Here is a 27,208-nt window from a genome sequence, read left to right on the forward strand (position 1 = left end):
TCCACTAGAATACTCATAGCAGTTAATTCATGAGAACCAGGTGGACTCACTTCTCATTCCAGCTACCAGTCCACCGACTTGTTGCCCGGGGTAACCAGGTCCGAACCCAGTATTACCAGTGAAGGTGCCTGGGATGCTGGTTGGTTGGATGTACGTGGGGTGACCAGTGAAGCCGGGGCCGTAGGAAGGATTGGGGTTTAGAGGATTGTTGGTTCCGTTGATGCCGGGGAGTGTGTTGGGGGTAAGGCTTATTGGAGGGAGGTGATTGCAGTCGGGGACGACACAGCATGGGTCGTTGGGGTCAGTCTCGAGAGTACACGTGGGAGCGAGGTTGTTGAAGGAGGAACACCTGCAAGTAGACGAGTGAGTGAGTGAGTGACATCACACTCCTTGACAATCCACTCTCACGCTACGACACTACACTGACACGCCACGCCACGACACTACACTGACACGCCACGACACGACACGACACTACACTGACACGCCTCGACAATACACTGACACGCCACGACAATACACTGACACGCCACGACACTACACTGACACGCCACGACAATACACTGACACGCCACGACAATACACTGACACGCCACGACACTACACTGACACGCCACGACAATACACTGACACGCCACGACACTACACTGACACGCCACGACAATACACTGACACGCCACGACACTACACTGACACGCCACGACAATACACTGACACGCCACGACAATACACTGACACGCCACGACAATACACTGACACGCCACGACAATACACTGACACGCCACGACAATACACTGACACGCCACGACAATACACTGACACGCCACGACAATACACTGACACGCCACGACTCACGGTAAGACAAGATTTCGACATTAAGTGAACTGATTTGCAAACATTTAACTTCTACTGATATTCTCGGAGATCGGGTTTTTAACTAACCCGATGCTCATCATGTCATTCACAGGATTGTCTGGTCCAGACTCAATTATTTACAGACCGCCGTCATATAGCTGGAATATTGCTGAGTGCGGCGTTAAACAACATACAAACAAACAAAACTGACCTATCTCTGCACGTGTAGAGGTTGTTGGTAGGATCGTCACACACGCACGTCTTGTCACAGGCATCGCTCCATGTCTGACCTTTGTGGTACGGCACACCCTTGTATACGCAGAAGCCTGGACGAGGATGTGAACATAACAGCAGTGCGTAAAGACATCTTAGTGACAGGAAAGTTATTTTTTCAAATTCGGACCCACAGACCGTTTCCTCACAGTTTTAGATGCCACTGTTTATAATATTTAAATGTATGGTTATATTAAAGGGGTACTATGTTCCATTGTCTGTTGCTCATTTTCAATCCACAGACGTTGAATTGGATCCTTGTGTGCCTGTTTGCCTGAACCTTCAATGGAAGGACAGCTGCAGATATATTTGCACGTTATTAACAAACTTTGTAAACTTCATACACTTCACGGTTGTCGCCACTTCGTAAAAGAACACAAGCAACGCTACCTTGTTTACTTTAGTAATTGTTTGTTTTGCGGGATCTTTAATCAAGATGTTGACGAAAGGGAAAATCCAATGTGGCGTATTTGTCATGTGTTACTTCTGGTCCTCAAGCCTTTTAGTATGACTCGATGTCATTACCATCATGTCTTTAACACCTACCAGTGCTCTGACTAGGGTTGTGATTGGCTGCATTGGACACACCGGGGCCTGGTTTCTGTGTTGTGTGTTGATGAGGTCCGAGAGAGGGGTTGAGGATTGGGTTGGGGGTGGGAATACCGCCAGGGAAGGGAGTGGGATTCAGGAAGTCACAGTATGGACGCTGGCAGCAGGGATTGGTCGGGTCACGGAGCATCACACAGCGGTTCGGAAGCTGAGGCACCGCGGGACACCTGGAGAATAAATACAATGGATATTCAACGTCAAGATGAACAAAGATCTAACATGTCTTTGAATGGCATTTAGAAGTGACACAATGAAACCTTTTGAATCAAAAGTAAAATTTATTCGAAATATCGTTTAAGTCGATGTGATAAAATAACGGTATATAATGTAAGATGGTAGAATCTTTATAAATGGGATTTTATATCATCACTCCGTTGTCTCGAACTATGGATAACTTGACATAAACTGAAGGGCAAAATATGTACAGTAAACTACGGTTATAGCGAATTCAAAGGGACCACTAATTTTAGTTCGTAATAACCGTAGTTCGTTATAAGCATATATATGCAGCATATATGATCGGGACTAAAAAAGAAGTTCGTTACATCGGTCAGTAGTTTACTGTACACCTAATTTGTTTTTTAAGTAATTGAAAATTGAAAAAAAGAAACTATTGTTAAATTTGATTATGTCTATTAACAATCACGCCTTCCTGCAACAGTTTGTGAAATGTTTGAAATTTTGTAATTTTGTGCCTTTACTTTTTTAAAGATAAGATGTCTAATAGAATCATCAGCAGTTGTTTATTATTGGAAAAAAATAGTTAATTTTTTAAAGTTTTAAATTAATTATATTTCTGAAAGGAAAACCATGTAGAAGTACTCTTTGAGTGCTGACTATACGCCAGTAAAGTTAATCTTTTTCGGACACTATATGACTAACTTCAGATACGAGTATTTCCAATTGAAAATAAAACACATAATAATATCAGCTGAGAGATAAAGTTTCTCTTGCCCCTAGTATATCTTCTGTTGCTCCTGAGATGTCCAGGGCCCACTTGCACAAAGCGATCTTAGAGCTAAGATGATCGTAACTCCCATACTTTAACATAGGCTTAAGATAGTCTAAGCGCTAAGATTGCTTTGTGCAAGTGGGTCCAGGTCAGTAAGTAATACCGCAGTTTAAGTGCATTCGGGGCGAATATATGGGCATTTTACCTTATAATATAATTCGAGAGAAATGTTATTAATATAATTATTCGTTAGGGAGAACAGTTGACATTTGCAACATAATCATGTCGACCTATATGAAATATGTTTACATATAGGGGAGAGGTATGTAGAAACTTGAGTGGTAATGCGTGACAGAATGCCAGTGATGAGCCCCAACAGGATCAGGACATAGCGAGAGTAATGACTGGCTAAAGGGAAGAATACCAGGATGTGAAGTAGTTGGTGACTCACTTCTGGATGCACTTGTACTGGCCACTAGCATCATCCAGACATTCACAGTCGAAGTCGCATCCGTCTTCCCACGTCTGTCCCTCGTTGTAGACCTGGCCCTTGTACATACAACCTGTACAACGAGTGAGTGAGTGAGTGAGTGAGTGAGTGAGTGAGTGGGTGGGTGGGTGGGTGGGTGATTGAGTGAGTGAGTGAGTGAGTGAGTGAGTGAGTGAGTGGGTGGGTGGGTGGGTGGGTGGGTGGGTGGGTGAGTGAGTGAGTGAGTGAGTGAGTGGGTGGGTGGGTGGGTGGGTGAGTGAGTGAGTGAGTGAGTGAGTGAGTGAGTGAGACTGTGGGTGGGTGGGTAAGTGAGTGAGTGAGTGAGTGGGTGGGTGAGTGAGTGAGTGAGTGAGTGAGTGAGTGAGTGAGTGAGTGAGTGAGTGAGTGTACCACCTTCCACTGACGCTCTATCCACTAGACCAGGGTTGCTGTCTTTGGTAGTTTACGGTATCAGCAAACTGATGTTGTTATTGTGACACTTGTCAAGGGTCAGTACTGTGTTGTAGGGAGCTGGGTGATTGTTATCACGTGTCACACACTGCCATCCTGTGTCTGTGTGGGATATTTGCTTAACTTTGCATCAGCAATATTGCAGCTATTCGTGGTGGACGTTTTGAAGTTGACCCTGGGATGACACTTATCCTGTTGTGTAACCGGGTGATCCATGTATAACGAACTACTCCTTGTTACCTCTAGGCGAGGGTGTGGGCTGGGATCCGGGTGATGGCGATACACCTGGCGCCATGGTCGGGGGTTTGCCGTAGCCGTTGATGTAGCCAGGGGCGGGGGTGACGGAGATGAACCCTGGTGTCGGCGTCACTCCTGGTGCAGGGGTCGGGACTGGACACTGAGGCTTCTTGCAGCAGGACGGGTCTTTAGGATCAGGCACCATGAGGCAGTCAGACTGGATGCTGTCATACTTCGTGCACCTGGAACAAAGACGTTCAACTGTTATATCCAAAACCCCAGCGACCATCTGAAATAATCAGTGAGTGTGCCTTTCTGCCGGTTACATCACTGAGCTCGGCCGGAATTTCTGGGTTCGATCGTAGCGCCACGAGTAATGTCTCTCATATTGACCAACAGATTCCATCTCAGATATCACTTGCATTTGCCTCAAATAAAACGGGTCTTACTTCGCGAAGTGCATCAAATCACGTGAGGACCTTCATTAAAAACTCAACAAATTGGAAAATATCTGTTGATGCTAAGTTGACGGTACACTAGCTTTGCAAATCCTGCAGTCGACCGAAATCTGCACCGCACTTTACGAACCGGATGTTGATTTCGTTACGCGATTTTTATTGGACTATGCATAGACTCGTTAGTCGAGCCAAAATATAACTCCATAAACCCAGCCTAGTTCGGCAAGGGTGGAAACTGGACTTTTATAGTCAGTTAACTCCCTTGCCTCGGGAAGATGACAGGCCGCGAACGGCCCATTCATAAAGCTGGAATATTGCTGAGTGAGGCATTAAACAACAAACAATGTTCAAACTCGTATGTCATCCTACCTGTCCTGGCATCTGTGGAAGTTGACGTCGGCACTCTCGCAGCGGCACACCTTGCTGCAGCCATCGTACCACAGCTGGCCTTCCTTGTAGTACTGGTTGTTGTACTCGCACATGCCTAGATGGAGGGACAACAGGTAATTAATTGTCAAGAGGAAACCAATGTTAACACATATATGGCAGATATTTACAACAATGATTATACAAGAAAAACCCATATATGTCCTGTTTATAATACTGGGATAATGAAATAAATAATATTTTTTTTGTCCGAGGTTTGTTTGTTACATTTACTGTTTTTCACGGTTATTTTATTTTCGCTGATTGAGGAGTCACAACATCACAACGTAATACAATAGCTGACACTCACCTTTAAGTCTGGGTGCTTGTGTCACGCCCGTCATTGGTGTATAGCCTGGAGTTAAACAAAAATAATACAATGCTGACCTTACTTTACTTGCCCCCAGCTAAGAAATATTAATCCCCGTGAAGATCTTGGTTAGAATAGGTCTTCAGCAACCCATGCTTGTCGCATGAGGCAACTAACAGGAACGTGTGGTCACGGTATCTCATTTGTATGGATCATGATGTCAATCACTGGATTGTCTGGTCCAGACTCGATTATTTACAGACCGCAGTTTGTAGCTGGAATATTGCTGAGAGCGGCGTTAAACAACAAACAAACACACAAATATTAAACATTTGATTCTATACCTTTACACCAATGTACACTATATGTTTTGAATTACACACGTTCATTTCTTATAGGAAAATACGCAATATAAGACTTTTTCCAAGATTACAATTTATGTTGAATAACATTACGTTGAATACCGTGTGGGAGATACCAGTACCCTGCTCTATTATGTCACATGACGAAGACGGCATACCTGGTATAGGTGTTGGTCCTGGATACGGAGTTGCTCCAGGGTAGGGCACAAAACCAATAGGGTATGGCGTTGGTCCGAGGTAGGGCGTAGCTCCAGGTGATGGGGTGAAACCTATAGGATATCTAGATGGTCCAGGGTAAGGTGTAGCACCAGATGATGGTGTGTAACCAATCGGGTATGGTGTTGGTCCGAGATAAGGTGTTGCCCCCAGGTATGGTGTGAAACCGAAAGGATATTTAGAAGGTCCAGGGTATGGTGTTGCCCCTATTGATGGGGTGAATCCGATTGGCCAAGGAGTAGGTCCCAAATAGCGAGTAGCTCCTGGATATGGGATGAATCCAATAGGGTACTTGGATGGTCCTGGGTATGGGGTGGCACCGAGGTAGGGTACGAATCCTATTGGGTAAGGAGTTGGGCCAAGGTATGGTGTGGCACCTATACTCGGGGTAAATCCAATTGGATACTTACTTGGTCCGGGGTAAGGTGTAGCACCAGGGAATGGTGTGTAACCAATGGGCCAAGGTGTAGGTAGGTGATACGGTGTGGCACCAGGCGAGGGTGTGAATCCAATGGGATAAGGTGTTGGTCCTGGGTAAGGTGTTGCTCCAGGGTAAGGCGTGTATCCGATTGGATACGGAGTGGGTCCAAGGTAGGGAGTGGCTCCAATGGAAGGTGTGAACCCAATGGGGTATTTGGATGGTCCTGGATAAGGTGTTGCACCTGGCCATGGAGTGTAGCCGATGGGGTAAGGTGTTGGTCCAAGGTATGGCGTTGCGCCTGGATAGGGTGTGAATCCAATAGGATATGGGCTGGGGCCTGGATATGGAGTAGCACCGGGGTAAGGAACATATCCTATGGGGTAAGGTGTAGGTCCAAGATAGGGTGTTCCTCCGACAGAGGGAGTAAAGCCTATTGGGTAGGGTGTTGGTCCAGGGTAGGGTGTTGCACCTGGCCATGGGGTGTAGCCAATGGGATAAGGAGTGGGTCCCTTGTATGGCGTGGCACCAGGTGAAGGAGTAAAACCAATTGGCCACCTAGATGGTCCTGGGTAAGGGGTGGCTCCTGGATAAGGAACGAATCCAATTGGATATGGTGTTGGTCCTAAGTATGGTGTGGCACCTGGTGATGGTGTATACCCAATAGGATAAGGAGTTGGGCCAGGATATGGCGTTGCACCAGGGAATGGTGTGTAACCTATCGGGTATGGGGTTGGTCCAAGATACGGGGTGGCTCCGGGAGATGGCGTGAATCCAATTGGATATTTGGTTGGTCCTGGGTATGGTGTTGCTCCGGGATAAGGTGTGAAACCAATTGGCCATGGTGTTGGTGCTCTGTACGGTGTTGCTCCAGGTGAAGGTGTGTAGCCAATTGGGTATGGCGTTGGTCCTGGGTATGGCGTTGCTCCAGGATAGGGAGTGTAGCCAATGGGCCATGGTGTTGGTGCTTTGTAAGGTGTGGCTCCAGGGGATGGTGTGTAACCAATGGGATAAGGTGTAGGTCCTGGGTATGGCGTAGCCCCTAAGTATGGGGTGAAACCTATTGGCCATGGGGTTCCTAGGTGGAAGGGTGTCGCGCCAGGAGATGGTGTGTATCCAATAGGGTAAGGTGTTGGTCCAGGGTAGGGAGTAGCACCAGGATAAGGAGTGTAGCCGATTGGCCAGGGAGTAGGAACATGGTAGGGTGTTGCGCCAGGAGATGGCGTAAATCCAATAGGATATGGAGTTGGACCTGGGTATGGTGTTGCTCCTGGCCAAGGTGTGTAGCCAACTGGATAAGGTGTTGGGCCCCTGTATGGAGTCGCCCCTGGGGAAGGTGTGAATCCTATTGGGTATGGGGTGGGTCCTGGATACGGTGTTGCTCCTGGATATGGTGTGTAGCCAATAGGGTAAGGTGTAGGTCCTCTATAGGGTGTGGCACCTGGTGATGGGGTGAATCCGATAGGATATCTGGTTGGTCCTGGGTACGGGGTTGCACCTGGATATGGCACATATCCAATGGGGTAAGGAGTGGGTCCCAGATAAGGAGTTCCCCCGGGGACAGGTGTGAAACCTATTGGGTATTTGGATGGTCCTGGATAAGGTGTTGCACCTGGCCATGGAGTGTAGCCAATAGGATATGGTGTTGGTCCCAAATAAGGAGTTGCTCCAGGGGAAGGTGTGAATCCAATAGGGTACTTTGATGGTCCAGGGTAGGGGGTGGCTCCAGGGTAAGGCGTATATCCTATGGGGTAGGGTGTTGGTCCAAGATATGGGGTAGCACCTGGGGATGGGGTGAATCCAATAGGATAGGGAGTAGGACCTGGGTACGGCGTTGCTCCAGGGAATGGGGTGTATCCAATTGGCCAAGGTGTTGGAGCATGGTATGGTGTGGCACCTGGAGATGGTGTGAATCCTATTGGGTAGGGGGTAGGTCCTAGGTACGGCGTTGCACCTGGCCATGGGGTGTAACCAATCGGATAAGGAGTGGTGGGAGTGTTTGTTGATGGAATAGTTGGCAGCTTATAAGGGGTAGCTCCGGGAGATAGTGTATAGCCAACAGGGTACGGTGTTGGTCCTGGGTAGGGCGTAGCACCAGGTGATGGGGTAAATCCAATCGGGTATTTAGATGGACCCGGATAAGGTGTTGCTCCAGGGTATGGTGTAAAGCCAATTGGATAAGGTGTTGGTCCAAGATAAGGAGTTGCGCCAGGGAACGGGGTAAAACCAATTGGGTATTTGGATGGGCCTGGGTAGGGTGTAGCACCGGGTGATGGAGTGAAACCGATTGGGTAAGGAGTTGGCCCAAGGTACGGGGTAGCACCAGAAGATGGTGTGTATCCAAATGGATACTTGGATGGGCCTGGATAAGGTGTTGCATCAGGGTATGGTGTGAAACCTATTGGGTAAGGGGTTGGCCCAAGGTATGGTGTAGCTCCGGGAGACGGTGTGTATCCAAAGGGGTATTTGGATGGTCCTGGGTATGGTGTTGCCCCTGGCCAAGGAGTGTAACCAATTGGGTATGGCGTAGGCCCAAGATATGGTGTAGCACCAGGCGATGGCGTGTATCCAATAAGATACTTGGATGGGCCTGGATAAGGTGTTGCACCGGGGTATGGCGTGAAACCTATTGGGTAAGGAGTGGGTCCAAGATATGGAGTCGCACCTGGAGATGGTGTGTATCCAATTGGATATTTAGATGGGCCTGGATAAGGTGTTGCACCCGGGAATGGTGTGTAGCCAATTGGATATGGAGTAGGTCCTGGATATGGTGTAGCCCCAGGAGAAGGAGTATAACCAATAGGATAGGGTGTTGGTCCAGGGTATGGTGTTGCTCCAGGGAATGGGGTGTATCCAATTGGCCAAGGTGTTGGAGCATGGTATGGTGTGGCACCTGGTGATGGTGTGTATCCAATGGGATAAGGTGTTGGTCCAGGGTACGGCGTTGCTCCAGGGAATGGGGTGTATCCAATTGGCCAAGGTGTTGGAGCATGGTATGGTGTGGCACCTGGTGATGGTGTGTATCCAATGGGATAGGGTGTAGGACCTGGGTATGGCGTTGCACCTAAAAACGGCGTATAGCCAATAGGCCAAGGTGTTGGAATATGGTAGGGTGTGGCACCTGGCGATGGCGTAAAGCCAATAGGATAGGGCGTTGGTCCTGGATAGGGGGTTGCTCCTGGCCATGGAGTGTATCCAATCGGGTAGGGTGTTGGTCCTAGGTAAGGTGTGGCACCAATTGATGGTGTAAATCCTATTGGATATTTAGATGGACCAGGGTATGGTGTTGCCCCAGGATACGGTATATGACCGATTGGATACGGTGTTGGTCCGAGATATGGCGTAGCGCCTGGTGATGGGGTGAATCCAATAGGGTACCTTGTTGGTCCTGGATAAGGTGTGGCACCAGGGAATGGTGTATATCCTATTGGGTATGGGGTAGGTCCAAGGTAGGGCGTAGCTCCTGGAGATGGTGTGAAACCTATTGGATATTTTGATGGACCTGGATATGGTGTTGCTCCGGGCCACGGCGTATATCCAATTGGGTACGGTGTCGGTCCAAGGTAAGGGGTTGCACCTGGTGAAGGTGTAAAACCTATAGGATATTTCGATGGTCCTGGGTATGGTGTAGCACCTGGATATGGCGTGAACCCAATAGGGTAGGGAGTTGGTCCCAAGTATGGGGTAGCTCCAGGGGACGGTGTGTAACCAATGGGATATGGTGTCGGTACGTTAAACTTAGGTCCTGGATATGGGGTCGCACCTGGTGATGGGGTGTACCCAATAGGCCACGGTGTTGGACCAGGGTAGGGAGTAGCTCCCGGGGAAGGAGTGAAACCTATTGGGTATTTTGAAGGTCCTGGGTAAGGTGTTGCCCCTGGATATGGAGTGTATCCAATTGGGTATGGCGTTGGTCCCAGGTAAGGAGTAGCACCGGGAGATGGGACAAATCCAATCGGGTATTTAGATGGTCCTGGGTAGGGAGTTGCACCAGGGAATGGCGTGAATCCTATTGGCCAGGGTGTAGGGAGGTGATAAGGTGTGGCACCAGGAGAGGGTGTGAATCCTATTGGGTAAGGTGTTGGTCCCGGGTAGGGTGTTGCACCAAGGTAAGGCGTGTAGCCGATTGGATAGGGTGTTGGTCCAGGGTAGGGCGTTGCACCAGGAGAGGGGGTGAAACCTATTGGATAGCGTGTTGGCCCTGGGTAAGGAGTTGCACCTGGGTAGGGTGTGTATCCAATTGGATAAGGAGTAGGTCCGAGGTACGGTGTTGCCCCTGGAGATGGTGTAAACCCTATTGGGTACTGAGATGGACCTGGATATGGAGTGGCGCCTGGGTACGGCGTGTAACCAATCGGGTATGGTGTTGGGTAGAGCGTGTTCATTGGGGGTACAAGTGTAGGGCAATAGGGAACCTCGCAGCATTTGTCCCTGGAGTCCTGAATCATGGTGCAGTAGGAGGGCACCTGGGGAAATGCCGGGCACCTGGAACATAGGAAACACATACATGTTGGTGCGAATTGTTCAAATGTGTGAATGAGTATGGTTTTACGTTGTGTTTAGCAATATTCCAGCAATATCATGGCGATGAGTTTCACACACTGTACCCATATTTGGAATCGAACCCTCGCCCCGCCAAAGGCCCGGTTCGATTCCACACATGGGTACAATGTGTGACACCTATGTAAAATCCAAATATGAACCAAACACTTGATTTGCCAATTGCCAAAAAGTACTTACTTTTCAGTACACCTATATTTGCCATCTGCACTGTCAATACATTCACAGTCGTAGGTACAGCCGTCCTCCCACTTCTCTCCCTGGTGATAGCTCTTGCCATTGTACACGCATACACCTGTGAGTAGAGCACGCTTGTTGGTATACGTAGTGAAGGCGATAACGGGTATAATTGGTCAAATGATGATACAATCACATGGTCATGTTCAGCAGCCTTGGTGTAACTGATAGGAAAAACCCATAAGTCACCGAAATCCAACTGGGTCATCATTTTATCAAGATGACAACTTATTTCCATTTCAAGTATAGTATGCTATTGAATCCATTTCACCATTGAATGCTTGAGACAGATGCATATGAGCCAATGGCAATGGGATTGTGGGCTCCACACGGGTGGAGAGCGGGTCGTGTTAACACTGTTAAGATTTATTAATCCGGACATATTCTTTTGTTACATCAATAACCTTTAATAACTTTGAAGATTGTAAAACAGATATATATCTGTGGCAACATGTTAACTCATGTGTAGATTATGAAATGACATTGGACAAATTTTGCGAGTAAAATCTTCATCTTATGAAAAGCTTGACATTTCGTTTGTCGGCCACGACAACTTCCACGGATTTGTTAATTAATTGCCTTTGCATGTGTTCGTGACGGGTGCCACCTGTAGGTCAGGATACGCTTACTTTTTCGTAAAAACCTGGTATTTTCACTATTTGGTTGTTATAAACACATATTCATGATAGAGTCGGAATCGTACTATCGACTCGCAGAGATTTCTGTTGGATATGGAAAGGGTTTGGGCGCTTTATTTATATAATTATCTCCTCAGTTCCAATTTAATTAATCTTCATGTAAATCTTTTAGCAATTCCTTGGCTTCAGCAAGTATAGTTATACACATACAGGTATCTGTAGGTTCAGTCTTACTTTTGCCGAGGGGTAATGGGATGTCTGGGGGTAGCATCTGTCCGGTGATGGTGCCGGGGACGCCGGTGATGGTGTGGGAGGGGTTGTTGGTGTTGGGGCTGTTACCACAGCTTGGTACCTGGCAGCACTTGTCGGAGGGATCAGTGATCAACACGCAATCAGACGGGGTCTGAGGGTAGCTCGCGCACCTAGGAGACATGACAGGAGTGTTACTGTGTGAATCTTTGTTGTCCCACTGACAGTAGGCATATTGCCATTTAAAAAAGAAACTTGACATTTCAACTGCTGTACAGTTAGAATTATGCTTTATATACTTATTATTACATCATTTTCATCTTGAGTAATTGATCAATCTTGTTCTAAGGCATCGACATTTAATATTCAAGGGAGGCTTGAGATCCCCTCAGAAACAGAAAGTGTTTTTGGTCACCTTATCAAGACATACACTTTCTCCCTGAAGAGAGCAGCCGATCAATGTTTTTTATGACATCCAGCGAATAATGTTTTTTGGTAAAACCAAAGTCCAATTTATTTTCAGCATTTCCTGAAATGTTCTTTTTAATCCCAGGCCCCACGCCCCAGAACATCAAACGGTCACCCCTAATGTTACTGAAATATAAATGCAGACTCGAACATACATATGATCGTACTAGACTTATCAAAAACGATACCGTTGCATAAATTTACAAATGGGTCATTATAATAGTTTTCGGAGGACAACAGAGAGAATGGGTTTATCTTTACACAGATACCTGTCATCGCAGTTGATGGTGTTGGCCATGGCGTCCTCACAACGACACACCTTGTCGCAGCCCACTGGCCAACTCTGCCCCTGGCTGTACGGGATACCATTGTAGGCACAGAAGTCTGCAATTACAAACGTAGTGCGAGGTAGTGGCAAGGAAACGAGCAGACAGGGTTTCTTGTATAACAGAGAGATTATAAACCAAGCACGCTTTCATCACTATTTGATTGTGATTCACAGATACGTACTTATGATAGAGTCGGAATTGTCCAATGGACACTGCATTTATCAGATTATTCTTATGATTATCGAAATGTTTTTGTAGCTTTAAATACGTAATTAGAACTTTAATAGAATTCAATTGCATATTTCCCTTAGAAATATCTGCTTTAAAGAGGGACGTTGCTTAAGGGGTATGTTGCTCATTTTCAGTTTCGGCTTGACATTGCAATTAGTTTCTGTGGGAACCTGAGACACAGTCTTCAGGTGATAACGGTAATTATTAACCGTTTCAATATGGTGCATCATAAAACGTAAAGAACGACTTGAAACAAATTTGCAGGGACTGCCAATTACCCGAGCCTTGACCCCCTTTAATGGTGTTGGTTCACTATATCCTCTGTAAAGTCTTACTTGCAGTGGGTGCCTGGGTGGCGCCAGGCAAGGGGCTGACGTTGGGTGTCTTGGAGGGGCTGGGAACGTGGCACTCGGGTTTCTGACAGCAGGGGTTTGTGGGGTCGTATGCCATGGTGCAGTAGTAGGGCATGTTCGGGTAGCGCGGACAGCTGGACAGATGGACAATAGAGTGATTATATGATACAATATTTGTTCTGTTTGTTTGTTGTTTAACGCCGCACTCAGCTATATGACGGCGGTATGTAAATAATCGACCCTGAGCCAGACAATCCAATGATTGGTGCATGTCATCATATCCAAATTGCGTTGATCGATGCTCATGATGTCAATCACTGGATTGTCGGGTTCTACTTACAGACCACCGTGATACAGATGGAATAACCATTAGGGCTGCGTTAACCAACCAACAAACAAACAAAAAGTGTCAAACAAGTAAAGTGTAAAATAAAATTAAAGAAGTTCAGAATCATGTTTTTCTCTGATCCATCAACCTGTAAGAATAAATGAAAGTTTCCGTTTTAAATAGTGCCCATATGCAATAGCTTACATGTCAGTGCAGTCGTATTTGCCAGTGGTACTATCTTCACAAACACAGGTGTAGTCGCATCCGTCTTGCCACCTCTGACCCTGTTTGTAGGGCGTGCCCTTGTAGACACACACATCTGAGAACAAAACAGACTCTTTCAATTCATTGTAATTCAGACCGCTCTTATTCGCCGCTGATCGCTGGACCGGTATTGAACTTCTACATTTCTCGATACAAATACACTTTTGCAAAAGAATGATACATGTTGTAGGAAGTCTCGATATTTTATTACCAAATCAATCTGGTCTGCACTGTCAAATATAATATCTCATCAGTTACGTTATATGTTTATGCCTTAACTAAGTATATATTTAGTGTAAATGAATTGAAGAAAACGCCACTTTGAAATGCTTTCGCGTGACGTGATAATATTAAATGAAAGTTCAAAGCGATTGTGAGAAAACCATCAGCACATGTAAGGTGCTGAGAGAACAAGGATCTCATTTGGGCGTATTTTTAATCCGAACATAGCGAATCCTGGCATGGCTAAAGGTTGTTATTCTGTATAACTCGGGAGACGAGGAAGAAACGTGTTGTGACCTTCAATCAAAGAATGCATTGAATCTTCATTGGAATGTACAAACTGTTAGAAACTCTCACCTTTGAATGGGGGCGTGAGTGTGACCACGGGGGCTGGTGTGCTAACTCCTGGGGCGGGGCTGACCATTGGCTGGGGGGTAGGGGGTAGACCGTACCCAGTGATGTGACCGATGACCCCAGTGGGGACAGTCTTGTTGGTCTGGTCACACTGTGGCGCCAAACAGCACGTGGGGTCCTTGGCGTCAGGCACCATCACACAGTTGGGGGCGATGGAGTTGAACTTGGCGCACCTTGATTCAGAATGTATAGATAGGCATTGCAATTGATGTTATCATCAGGTTGGTTGGTTTGTTGTTTAACGCCGCACTCAGCAATATTCCAGCTGACGGCGGTCTGTAAATAATCGAGTCTGGACCAGACAATCCAGTGATTGACATCATGAGCATCGATCCACGCAATTAGGATCGATGACATGCATCAACCAAGTCAGCGAGCCTGACCACCCGAACCCGCCAGTCGCCTCTTACGACACGCAGAGACGCCTTTTCCGGCAAGCATGGGTTGCTGAAGACCTATTCTACCCCGGATCTTCAAAGGTCTATCATCAGGCACTACACTACACTACACTACACTACACTACACTACACTACCCTACACTACGCTACTCTACACTACACTACACTTTATTGTCATACAAAGGGTGCACAATTGCAACACTATGAATACACTGTTCGTATAAATTTCCATGTCACTAAATCCGCAAAAATGTACATGCCAATGCAGCTGTATAAACTTACATGTCAATGCAGCTGTATACCTGGAACTATTCCCCTGTTAACTTGCCATAAAGAAAACGCCCCAGTAGATTTATTTAAAACTTACCTGTCGGTACACCTGACGAAGCCCGTCATGCCGTCCTCACACACACACTTCTTCTCACAGCCGTCATACCACTCCTGGCCTTGTGTGTAGGAGCGTCCATTGTACACACACACATCTGTAACAGCCAATACCACACCTCACACACACAACAGGGTTCATCAATAATACTCCTATACTGTATATACCGTTGTTTGTTTGTTAGCTGTTTAACTCTGCACTCAACAACATTCCAGCTAAATGACGGCGGTCTGTAAATAATCGAGTCTGGACCAGACAATCCAGTGATTGACATCATGAGCATCGGTCCACGCAATTGGGATACGATGACATGCATCAACCAAGTCAGCGAGCCTCGCAACCCGATCCCGTTAGTCGCCTCTTACGACAAGAAAAGTCGCCTTTTACGGCAAGAATCCTCTTTTACCGAAATCTGTTCCGTAGTGTCGAAGGTACAGAACACTGTTCTCCATCTGATTCATATGTCAAAGTGTTGGTGTGGGGTAAGAGCAACGAGTTTAGTATTGATAAACGATCTGAAAATAATATATATTCTACACGCCAAGAAACTCCGTGTGTTGTCTTGTATGTTTAATTTGACAAATAACACCATATACAGTATTGTAAAACGCCGTTGCTTTTAGCAAAACCAAATATTATTCTTCACAAAATGTATAATTATTCATTAAACTTGACCGTGTCATGTGAGGCTAGAATTCTTCACCCAAGACCGTAAAGAGTGCCATGTGGCGGCGAAGTCACACAAATATAATTAAGTGCCTGCTTACCTTTAAGTTTGGGTGTCCCGGGGGTGGGGGTAATGTGTGAGCCGGGGCTTGGGGAGACGTTGCTGGGGTTGGGGTTGAGCCCGGGGCAGGTGGGGGTCTTGCAGCAGTTGTCTCGGGGGTCCTGCACCAGGATGCAGTAGCTAGGGATGTTCACGTAGTTGGGGCATCTGAAAGAATGTGTGAGTGTGTTTGGTGTAACGCCCCTTTGATCAGTATGTCATGGCATGGTGTGTCAGCATGATGTGGGAGGATAGCCTTAAGTGGTACATGTTTAGACGTTTACCACTTTGGTGAAACCCACGAGTGCGGGTATAGTGCTGACAAACCTAGAAACATAATCAGGATGAATCGAGATTCGCACCCACGATCATAAGTCTCTGGCACATCTAAGGAAGCATTGTTCAGAAGTAGTCCATCATATAAGCTTAGGCTGGGCATATATCTCCTAAAATACTAGGCATCTTTATGCAAAGCGACCTTAGTTTAAACGATCGTAACTCCCATAGTTTAACATAGACATGTGATCATCATAGCTTATATTTATGCCCCAGCTTAACTCGAATATTTTGTGTATATGGTATATTTGTTCTAAAAGCGCCTATCCACACCAACAGGACTAACGACAATATTTCAGTACATATTAATGCACTGCACGTTTAGTCATTATTTATGTTAAGAATGAATGAAGGTACTATCAGAAGAATAAAACCAGAATTTATGACAATAACGAAACATAGTAATTGAAGAAATCAAACGACACCAATGTCAGGTTGAACCCACCTCTCGGTACACTTGTACTGGCCTGTACTGTCGTCAAGACACTCGCAGTTCATGCCGCAGCCATCCTGCCAGGTCTGGCCCTGGGTGTACTTAACGCCCTTGTACACACAGTACCCTGCGAACACAAACGGGGGTTAGTGTGACATAAACAAATCATTTCTTCCAGAATGTCAAATTTTGAAGTCGTGTACAAATTGAAATGTTGCGATGAAACTCATCATCAATGTTGAAGTGCCGGCCAGATAGACTTTCGTCTTTCTTGACAGATTAGTACATGATTATATACATAAGTAGGCCTAAAAGAAATGAAACACCAAATTTTCAAAATTCAAGAAACAATGTAAGTATGAGACACTTCGGGATCCAAGATACGTATTTTACGGTATACATGAACTGTTTTCATTCACATCTCCAAACATCAGCTTGGGTCAATATTATGAAAAACGTTCCTTGAAAACTTCTAAAAAGCACCATTTTCGGCACATTTTAGCATTACCTCTACATTTAGTGTTGGAATAAATTCAAAACGTGCAAGCATTCAAATGAACAAAGTCTAACTCTGTCTCATTTGACCACATCTGATAACTTTCACAACGATTTTCAAATAAATGAAGAATTTCCTCTTTTCCTAAATTATACATACCCTGTGGGCCAAAAGGGGCCTTATCATATCTTGTCCTTAGTTTATATCTGGATTATGCCAGTCAGGGAATTGACTAGGATAATGGGGCGTAACAAGTGAACCTTTTATGGTAAACCGCTCGACTACCGTATTACAAAGGAAAGCTATATATGTTAACATACCAATCTTCTCTAGCGGGTTGTGGTTAGGCGATTGCCCTGTGATAGTCCCGGGAACAGCTGTTGGGAGAGGGTAGGGGTTAGGGGTGGGGTTCTGGCCAGGGTTGGGGTTAGGGGTAACTCCTGGGGCGAGGGTTGGGACCACGAAACACTGTGGTACTTTGCAACAGGGATCCTTGGGGTCAACGATCAGAGTGCAGCCTGGAGGTGGGTTGTTGTAAGATGGACATCTGAAGTTGAAATGGATTGAAGTAAAGATAAAAACTTCATTAAAAAGGATTATGACGTTCCACCTGAAATGATCCGGATTAACACATGACCAGGACCAGGAATACTTATGTCATTAATATACATTGTGGACAATAGCTTTGTCCAGAGTGGTCTAGTAGACAAAAAGAAAAAGTAATTCCTGTCAGTCTACAGCAATTGTTCATTTATTGCTGCTTGTACAATACAGCAAACATTTGCTGTTTAACAAACTGTCAGTAGCTCACCTGTCATAGCAGTTGTAGAAGTTGGTGTCAGCGTCGTCGCACCTACACTTCCTGTCGCAACCCTCGGTCCATACCTGGTTCTGATTGTAGACCACACCCTTGTAGACGCAGAATTCTGGGGGAGGGAATACATTGCACTATAGACAGGCAGTCAAGTTTGACAGGAATGTTTGACCTGTGTTTTTCATGATTTGATATGAAAACTTCAGGGTACATTTCAGTCATTTCCTCTGCTGGGTTCAGCAGTGATTTCTTTCTAATCCATTAAGACTCACACTAATATCTGAAGCCACCCTAGGTTTACCATCTACACTAGTCTAGTCCCCGGGCTTCCGTGTGTGTATCACACTATAGGAGCCACCCTGGGTCTACCATCTTCTCTAGTCTAGTACCCGGGCTTCCGTGTGTGTATCACACTATAGGAGCCACCCTGGGTTTACCATCTACTCTAGTCGAGTCCCCGGGGTTCCGTGTGTGTATCACACTATAGGAGCCACCCTGGGTCTACCATCTACACATCTAGTCCCCGGGGTTCCGTGTGTCGCTATATGATTACACTTATATGTATATATACCTATATATACAGCAACAAAAAACTAAACCAACCCCACCCACCCCATCCGGATTCTGCTGTCTGGATTGGTGTATCCCCTGGAAGTTTTGTGAAACTGTGACACTATAACCAACAAGTGATGAAACACAGGACACTCACTCGGCGTGGGCACTGGCGTCCCATTGGGCAGAGGGCTGACGTTGGGGTTTATTGTGGGCTTGGAGAAGTCACAGGCTAGCTTGTGGCAGCAGATGTCGGTGAGATCCCTCTGCAGGGTGCACTGGGGTGGCACGAAGGGGTAGGAGGCGCACCTGTGGGAAACAAGTCATTACCCCTTGGATAATACATCACGGTAACAGTTCCATGTTAACTTCAAACAGGTACATAAGTGATGGAGAAAACGAAAGTATACACCTATGTTTGATGATGGCTAATAATTATACAAACACGAAATATTTATTCGATGGTGATGTATTTGACATGGGTATCATAGATGTGTTTCGGACCTAAAGTTTGCAGTTTTTCAGCGACTTTTTTCCAGCCAAGTAACGTTTTAATACATTTGTAATTCTTTTGTCAAATCCAATTTTAAAGAGTATACTTTTTTGCGCCGCAGTTTAATTCACTGAGTTAGTATATATTTCAATTATCGTGCGATATGCCAAAGGTGAGGCACGGGCTACCAAACCACGGATGCCCGTGCCTGTAAGAACAACGATGTGATAGTGGATTAAGTGGTAAAGGGTTCGCAGTTACAATTATTTCACTGCTTAAGTAAAAGCTGAAGCTGAAAACAGATACACATCGTAGACGTTTACAACTTCGTTGAAACCCACGACCACAGTAAGGGTGCAGACAGATCATGGTATTTGAGATTCGAACCCAAGACCCAAGTATTCTTTGCATTTTTTTGAAAGTTCAAGGACATGATATATATATTAACAAATTGAACACTTATTCATTCTGCCTCACCTCTCATCACACTTGTATTTGCCTGTGGTTTCGTCCTCACATATACAGTTGTACTTGCAGCCATCTTGCCACCTCTCTCCCTGGCGGTAGTCTCGTCCCTTGTATACACAGGAGTCTGCAACAGAGGCTGTCAGTTAGTCGGGGTTCTGGTTGACATGGCAATACTCCAGCAATATCAATGAATATTTTAATAGGATCCGCCAATGGGACTAATTGTCTGTTCTACAAACACAGGCTTTACCGAGTTTAAATGATGTTGTGATTTATGTTATTATTACAGCAGTGGGTGAGAAAGTGAGTTAGATTAAACGCCGCTTTATACTGTATTTCAGTCACATCAGTTAGATGAAAATCCCGAAGTGATGAAACCCATGAACACCCGTGCGGTGATGCACATGTTTACACAAAAGAAACACGAACCATAGAAACATATAGAGAAATATGTACGTTAAGAAAAGGTGTTTCCAATGTGTACCACTTAATGACAAAACTAACAATCACAATAGACATCACGTGATTTCAAATCTTACACGGGAGGCAAATGGTGCATTTCGAGTCATCGGACTATGACGTCACATGTGATGCTTTTATGAGCGTCGATTCACCCAACATACCAGTACGTTCGTCGAACCAATCTATTATCTCTTGAACATGAGTAATTCTTCGTATATTAACCAGCATAGGGTGGTATTCGCGTTTCTTTTGTCGGTGAGTATACATTTAAATGAAATGTTGACATCGTGTGTATCGTGGTATCTTACGTCGTGGAGGTGGCGTCTGTCCGCCAGGTCCTGGGGTCGGTGTTGGAGCGACTCCCGTCACGACGCCAGTGGGAATGTTGGCAGGTGTGGGAGATACGCCTGGCCCTGGGGTAAGGTAACCATTAGGCCCGGGGGTAGGGAGACACTGTGGAACTTGACAACATTGAGGGTCCTTGGGGTCTGCTACCAAACGGCACTGCGGGGGCACCTTTCCGAAACTTGCACACCTGGGAATTAAGATGAAAATCATAAAACATTTCCTTTTGGAAATAAATACTTGCAAGACACGCATATTTCTTTAAAGCAAGAGCAATAATAATGGTACCCGTATGACAGCATGAATGGCATACAATTATATTGTTTATCAGGGTCTGATAAAGATGGGAGACGGGTTGCGATATTTCAAATTGTTGAGTGTAATGTTACAGTAGAGATATCGAAATATTGATTTTAGTATTCTTGGCGGTACCCATGACACAAAAAAGTTTTATTATTCTCCTGTATTCATCAATAGAAAAGCATAGCCCAACCCAATATATCACAGAGACCCTGACCCTGACCCTGACCCTGACCTTGACCCTGACCTTGACCCTTATCCATGTCCCTACCTGGAGCTGCATCTGTAGTAGTTGGTCTTGGCGTCCTCACACACACACTTCTTGTCACACCCGTCATACCACTCCTGGCCCTCGAAATACTGCTGATTCTTGTATACACAAGATGCTATTGTAAAAGAACAACATGCTGATAAATATAATGTATGAACTCTCTCCTTGTGATCATGTTCGAGAATAAGTCATGTAGGTCTGGTTATATGTCTTCAATGAAAGTACTTGGTTGATGCATGTCATCGATCCCAATTGCGTCGATCGATGCTCATGACATTTATCACTGGATTCTCTGGTTCAGACTCGATTATTTACAGACCGCCGTCATATAGCTGGAATATTGCTGAGTGCGGCGTAAAACAACAGACCAACCAACCAATCAATGAAAGTAATATTCCCTGGTGAAACAGATATAGTAATGTTATGTTACACAAACTGCTAGGGTATATACCCATAAAATAGTATTTACTTTTCTCATTTGTAGCGATATATCATTTTATCTCATCGTCAATACATCACGGGTCAGAATACACTTAATTCCCCCATCGCCCGTGAATACATATGGCCGTTTTACAGTGTATTTGTTGCAGTTAACCAATCAACCCACGGCCTGGTTCCAGCGAGAGGGAAACTAGCGAGCGTTCTGACCAATGAGTAAACATCCAACAAACGTCGATATGTTTCATGAGACGTCTGCAACAGCCTTATGACCATCAACTCAACACATTATTCCAATATCAGACAACAGCACACAGAGTAGGGCTGAACAGTCTTCGAGATCATTTCATTATTTGACTTAAAATAGGCATGCGTCACCAAAACATCACATATCGGCCTATACTTTCACGGGTGACAGAGTAATCAAGTGAAGTATTGATGATGATATATCGCTGAATCTATACCAACAAGGTGAATATTGGATTATAACGAACTGTAAAGTACTTCAAATCGGTAGATAGAGGTGTTGATTTGAATATATATATATATATATATATATATATATATATATATATATATATATATATATATATATATATATATATATATATATATATACCGGTATATTCACGGTTTGGTGACAACTGGCGATAACTACTGTGATTAAAATCATTGTCATCGGACCACGCCCAAAGTTCGATCAAGGGTAGTAAGTACTGTTGTAAGGTTGCACGATGGCTGTGTATGTTGATCAATGATACTTACGCAGAGGAAGAGGAGTGTTGATGTTGGTGTTGGGGGTGGGACTGACCCCAGGGACGGGGGGTGATGTCTGGAGCGACAGTGGGTTTTGGCAACTTGGCTTCTTGCAGCAGGGCTCTTTCGGGTCGACAACCAGTGTACAGTATGCGGGGATGTTTGAATACGGGGCACACCTGGGATGGAAGTTGTCAAATATTTTCATGGCAGCATCAAGGCATATGTTATATGAGAGAGCGCTGTGCACTTGACTTTCGATATCTCTGGATTTTTGATTTGAGATATCTTGAGTTTTTCTCTGGGCTTATAATTTGAGATATCTTGAGTTTTTCTCTGGGCTTATAATTTGAGATATCTTGAGTTTTTCTCTGGGCTTATAATTTGAGATATCTTGAGTTTTTCTCTGGATTTATAATTTGAGATATCGTGAGTTTTTCTCTTCATTTATAATTTGAGATATCGTGAGTTTTACTCTTTATTCATAACTTGAGATATCGTGAGTTTTTCTCTTTATTTATAATTTGAGATATCGAGTTGACGTACTTCTGGACGCAGGTATATCTGCCAGTCTTCTCGTCATCACAGACACAGGAGTACTGACAGCCGTCATCCCACTTCTGACCGGTCTTGTAGTTGATGTTGTTGTAAGTACAGAACGCTGGCAACACAAAACATAGTGTGGCGAGTTATGTACATGTATATGCTGGAAAAATAACATGTAATACAACATATCCACACTTGCTTTACTGTATTCGAGATAAGCTTCCGGGCTGCCAAGTTGTATTAGGCGGATGACTCACTGCATACAGTTCGGTCCCTTAACGGTGCCAGATAACCTGGTGTGTGATACACTGGTAGCGATCCTAGTGACTATGGACCCATAGGATACAACGTTCTCGTGGGTGTCACCAAACAGCTTTAGGTTTACAGTATGACCCAGGGTTCTAATTCGCCACAATTCGCTGTGTGGAGTAGCTTGTTCCCTAATGCCATGATTGTGGGTTCGAATCCCAGTTGTCAGCACCATACTCGTGGGGTTCACCAAAGTGGTTCATTGTGTCAGGCTTTCCTCCCATATTAAACTGACACGCCGTGATATAACTGGAATACTGTTAAAAGCGGCGTTAAACGCAACTCACACACACACAGTGACGTTCACAACTTACATGAATTGGTTGGGTTGTTGGTGTTGGGTTTGTTGACGGTCTGGCCATGGATCGTTCCGGGGACAGCTGTGGGTACGGGGTAGGGGAAGGGAGTGGGATTCTGCCCCGGGTTGATTCCTGGCTGAGGGGTAGGGAGCATGACCGGTTGGCAGGAGGGCACCTTGCAGCACACATCCTTGGGGTCAGCGATCAAAGAGCATCCTGGTTGCACCTGGAAGCTGGCGCACCTGTAAAACAACACGACTCATGCAGTTTGTATGTTGAAACTCCACTCCACTGCCTCAAATTGGAGTTGACAGAAACTCTTGAAGTATTACTATTGACAACAACAGCCAAGTGGGTTTGTCGCTCTGTGTGGCTTTAAAACAGATGTTACAAGTAATATGGTTCATGACATTAATGTCTTGTTGAAAAATGTCCTTTGTCGACAGGAAAACCACACAAAAAGAATATAAAGACATAAACGAGTGTAATATAAATATAGTTTTTAAAGCATGTTTGCAGGATAATAATTTATCCACACGTTTAATTACTCGCGAAAAATGTATCAGACAAATCGTTTCAAATATCTGAGTGTGGTCTTGTTGAGCTGGGTTTAACGCCGCTTTGAACAATGTTTCAGTCTTTTCACGACTATGTCAAGCGGAGAGCTGGATGTGGGAAGAAAACCGGAAGTGATGCAGGTCTTAGACGTTTAAACCTTTGGTGACACCCACGAGCACGGAAATGGTGCTGACAAACCTAGAAACATAATCAGGACGAACCGAGATTCGAACCCATAATCAAAGGTTTCTAGCAGGCCCAAGGGCCGATGGGCTGACTATGTCCTCGGAGTGTATCGAGTGCGCAGCCCAGGATAATATATATAACCCACCTCTCGTCACATCTGTACACTCCAGTCTTAGCATCCTCGCACCTACACGCGAGATCACAGCCGTCATTCCACGTGGCACCCTGCTTGAAGGGGGTGCCATTGTACACACAGAAATCTGCAACAATACAATTACAAGCGCCATGATTAATTAATGGAGATAACAATTTTATTTCAATAATGAGAAACCAAGAAACTAAGAAACATAATTCAGTGTCCATGTACTTGTGATACAAATGATGTCAGGTACTTCCCCAATATATGTATGCATGTTTAAAAAAGGTGAACTTCATTCCATATATACTGCTCTTTCTGTTCTTTCTAAGGAAGCAATTTTACAGGAATTAAACTACTATAATTTAGATGAAATGGATAAAACCCGAAAGTTAATGGTTAGTCTACCTTTCTGAGTTGGTGAAGTAGGGGGGACACCAGTCCCTGTGGCCTGACCGGAAGTAGCTGAGAAGTCACAGTACGGTTTCTGGCAGCACGGGTTATAGATGTCTCTGACAAGGTGGCATTGGGCCGGGATCTGGGCGTACCGGGGACACCTACACATACAGCGTGTGTACATACGTGAGTGAGTGAGTGAGTAATATGTTTTTAACACCGTGTTTCAGTTACAATTTCAACTTGATGTGGGAGGACAGCCCGACTCTATGCAAGTGTTAGAACTTTACTACTTTAGTGTAACTCTACGACCACGGTGCGGACCAACCTAGTAACACGATCAGGACGATTGGAACCCACATCAATTATGTCGATTTTAACGACTGGGACTATGAGATATTATAGAAGAGTCTTTCCAAAACACACACATGATCTGTGATAAAAAAATTAATTTTTCTAATGAGTGTAGCTGCCCTTGCTGATCGGTCATTTATTATAACGAGAAAAGGAGGGATTGGTCGTAAAAACGTTAATTTACTTACTGTTCGGTACACTTGTACTTGCCGGTGTGGGCATCCAGACATTCACAGTTGTAGACGCAGCCATCTTGCCACTTTTGTCCCTGGGCGTACTGCTTGCCCTTGTATACACACACATCTGACGAAGGAGAGCACATGTGTTATTTCATCTTTTCATGATAAGTCAATGACTGCATCGTCAAAAATCCAAAATATAAAAAACGCAGATATAAAATATTCCTCTAGGAGCAGATAGCAGTACGTGGGAATGAGGAAAGTGCTTTCCTTTGGAGGTGGTGAGGTGAGAGGGAGTTTCACTCACAGCGACGTATGTGTGTGCAGTTACTTATACTGGTCCGGATTTATGCCAGTTTTATAGTGTTAGCACACTGAGATACCATGACGCATGGATACCTCCGTCATATACATTGTACTGACTCCGAGCCGACCAGTCCTTTTTTAAATCTCGCCGCACATGATAAAAACAAGTACTATCTTTTAACGTCTTTTGGTGGACAATCCCGGGGGTTCGAACCATGGACCTTCTGCTCTCCGGGAAGACGTGATATCCACTAAACCATGGAGGCATGTGTTTCCTTCAGGAAGATCTCCACGCAATTGGGGCACTTTGACATTCCCTTCCCTCCAACCCACTCATCCAATTTAGACCCTTTTAGGATGAAAATAGTGCGGGGGCCTACATACATTCCAATGTGAGCCCCTACTGTAACATATGAGAATGAGGCAAGTCTTTACCTTTAGGCAGAGGTACCATGCCTGGGCCTGGAGTCGGTGATACCCCGGGTCCAAGGGATGGGGCCAGGAGAGGGTTAGGGGTTGGGATGACGCTGCCTCCCGTCACAGTGCCCGGGGGAATGGATGGTAAGACGAAGCCTGTGTTTGAACCATTGGTTGGGGTGAAGGAGCAGGTTGGACGCTTGCAGCAGAATGGGTCCTGGGGATCGGCCTCCAGATGGCATCCCTTGGGCAGGTTGTCGTACACTGCACACCTACGTACAGACAAACATGGAGGTGAACTTGACGCAGGTAAAATATCATAAAAACTATATAGTAGAGGTCATTGAAAGACATAGGGTTATTTTTGTTGAGATATGGTTTGCAATCTCTTCATAAATCACGATGCAACTTTTCGTATATGCAAGCGAATGAATGTGAAATCTTCACGGTCTGGTACCTGTAACCATCTTGGTCTTAAACTTTCTATATCTAACAGGCCCTTCGTGTGTCCACAGTAGCCATAAGGAAACAAATTATAGATGCAGTAGAGTTTGACACACTTACGTTTGCATCTGATTGGAGTCACTTGTGTTTTTAATTTTGCAGTATACCACCAACATATATATCACCAATATATACCACCAATATGACGGCGGGAGACACCAGAAATAGGTTTCACCCATTAGGGGAATCGAACCTATGCATTGGCGTGACGAGCAAATGCTATGGTCCCCACCTCCTCGCAGCCGACTGGACAAGATTATATAATTATAACACAGATATTATATTTATGATATAAAGTGTTCGGGTGTTTGTCTCACCTCTTGTTACAGCGGTATATGCCCTGGTCACCGTTCTCGCACTCGCAGGTGTAGTCACAGCCGTCGAACCACTGCTGACCGGTGGCGTAGCTTGTACCCTTGTACACGCACATGCCTGGGGATACGGGGATTGATATCAGTGCAAAACAATGACAAGCTACCTTCTGAACAGCATATTAATATATTATAATATTTCAAAAGGTTTCATTGTCTGTTATATAGTATCACTATTACGAAATAATATATCTAAATAATTCATTTATTATAATGAAATTAAACAAGTAATATTTGTAGATCTTATTTAAATGTAAAACGCACACATCTTGGGCGATCACACGGTCAGGTGTCAATGTGTATCGTTAGCACTCGACGTAACATTACTAATTAATGCATCGTAAGTTCTCTAGGCACTTATAGCCGCACTGGTATCGGACATTTTTAAGATATAGATTTTTCTCAACCTTTCGTCAATCAATTAACACGTAGTTTAAGTGAATCGCCAATCGTCAATGTTTCGCCAGATCATACATCTTTGGTTCCGAATCCAACTTCTAAATTCGTGGTAACACGAACCATAACTATATATATATATATAAAGCTTCAATGTATTGAGAAATGACCGGTGGCCCAGTCGTCAAA

At 44.9% G+C, this 27,208-nt stretch overlaps 1 protein-coding gene across 1 annotated transcript in view; it reads right to left on the reverse strand.

Annotated features, from left to right (window-relative positions):
• Positions 1 to 27,208, reverse strand: part of LOC139454370 (uncharacterized) — a 67,206-nt gene that overhangs the window by 17,208 nt on the left and 22,790 nt on the right. Inside the window, exons 26-56 of the mRNA XM_071236028.1 lie at positions 26,570 to 26,684; positions 25,767 to 26,020; positions 25,035 to 25,149; positions 24,505 to 24,653; positions 24,106 to 24,220; positions 23,232 to 23,458; positions 22,609 to 22,723; positions 22,072 to 22,241; positions 20,869 to 20,983; positions 20,261 to 20,487; positions 19,500 to 19,614; positions 18,687 to 18,838; positions 17,975 to 18,089; positions 17,484 to 17,710; positions 16,680 to 16,794; positions 15,900 to 16,066; positions 15,115 to 15,229; positions 14,293 to 14,522; positions 13,654 to 13,768; positions 13,104 to 13,255; positions 12,478 to 12,592; positions 11,726 to 11,913; positions 10,797 to 10,911; positions 5,581 to 10,541; positions 5,061 to 5,105; positions 4,694 to 4,808; positions 3,870 to 4,108; positions 3,141 to 3,252; positions 1,675 to 1,904; positions 1,067 to 1,181; positions 51 to 349 (exon numbers count right to left, since the gene is read on the reverse strand). Coding sequence (XP_071092129.1) covers positions 51 to 349; positions 1,067 to 1,181; positions 1,675 to 1,904; positions 3,141 to 3,252; positions 3,870 to 4,108; positions 4,694 to 4,808; positions 5,061 to 5,105; positions 5,581 to 10,541; positions 10,797 to 10,911; positions 11,726 to 11,913; positions 12,478 to 12,592; positions 13,104 to 13,255; positions 13,654 to 13,768; positions 14,293 to 14,522; positions 15,115 to 15,229; positions 15,900 to 16,066; positions 16,680 to 16,794; positions 17,484 to 17,710; positions 17,975 to 18,089; positions 18,687 to 18,838; positions 19,500 to 19,614; positions 20,261 to 20,487; positions 20,869 to 20,983; positions 22,072 to 22,241; positions 22,609 to 22,723; positions 23,232 to 23,458; positions 24,106 to 24,220; positions 24,505 to 24,653; positions 25,035 to 25,149; positions 25,767 to 26,020; positions 26,570 to 26,684 — 9,639 coding nt within the window. The remainder of the gene's footprint in view (positions 1 to 50; positions 350 to 1,066; positions 1,182 to 1,674; positions 1,905 to 3,140; positions 3,253 to 3,869; positions 4,109 to 4,693; positions 4,809 to 5,060; positions 5,106 to 5,580; positions 10,542 to 10,796; positions 10,912 to 11,725; positions 11,914 to 12,477; positions 12,593 to 13,103; positions 13,256 to 13,653; positions 13,769 to 14,292; positions 14,523 to 15,114; positions 15,230 to 15,899; positions 16,067 to 16,679; positions 16,795 to 17,483; positions 17,711 to 17,974; positions 18,090 to 18,686; positions 18,839 to 19,499; positions 19,615 to 20,260; positions 20,488 to 20,868; positions 20,984 to 22,071; positions 22,242 to 22,608; positions 22,724 to 23,231; positions 23,459 to 24,105; positions 24,221 to 24,504; positions 24,654 to 25,034; positions 25,150 to 25,766; positions 26,021 to 26,569; positions 26,685 to 27,208) is intronic.

The sequence above is a fragment of the Haliotis cracherodii genome, unplaced genomic scaffold, assembly GCF_022045235.1.
Source record: "Haliotis cracherodii isolate W230 unplaced genomic scaffold, xgHalCrac1.p SCAF_10, whole genome shotgun sequence".
Taxonomy (NCBI): domain Eukaryota; kingdom Metazoa; phylum Mollusca; class Gastropoda; order Lepetellida; family Haliotidae; genus Haliotis; species Haliotis cracherodii.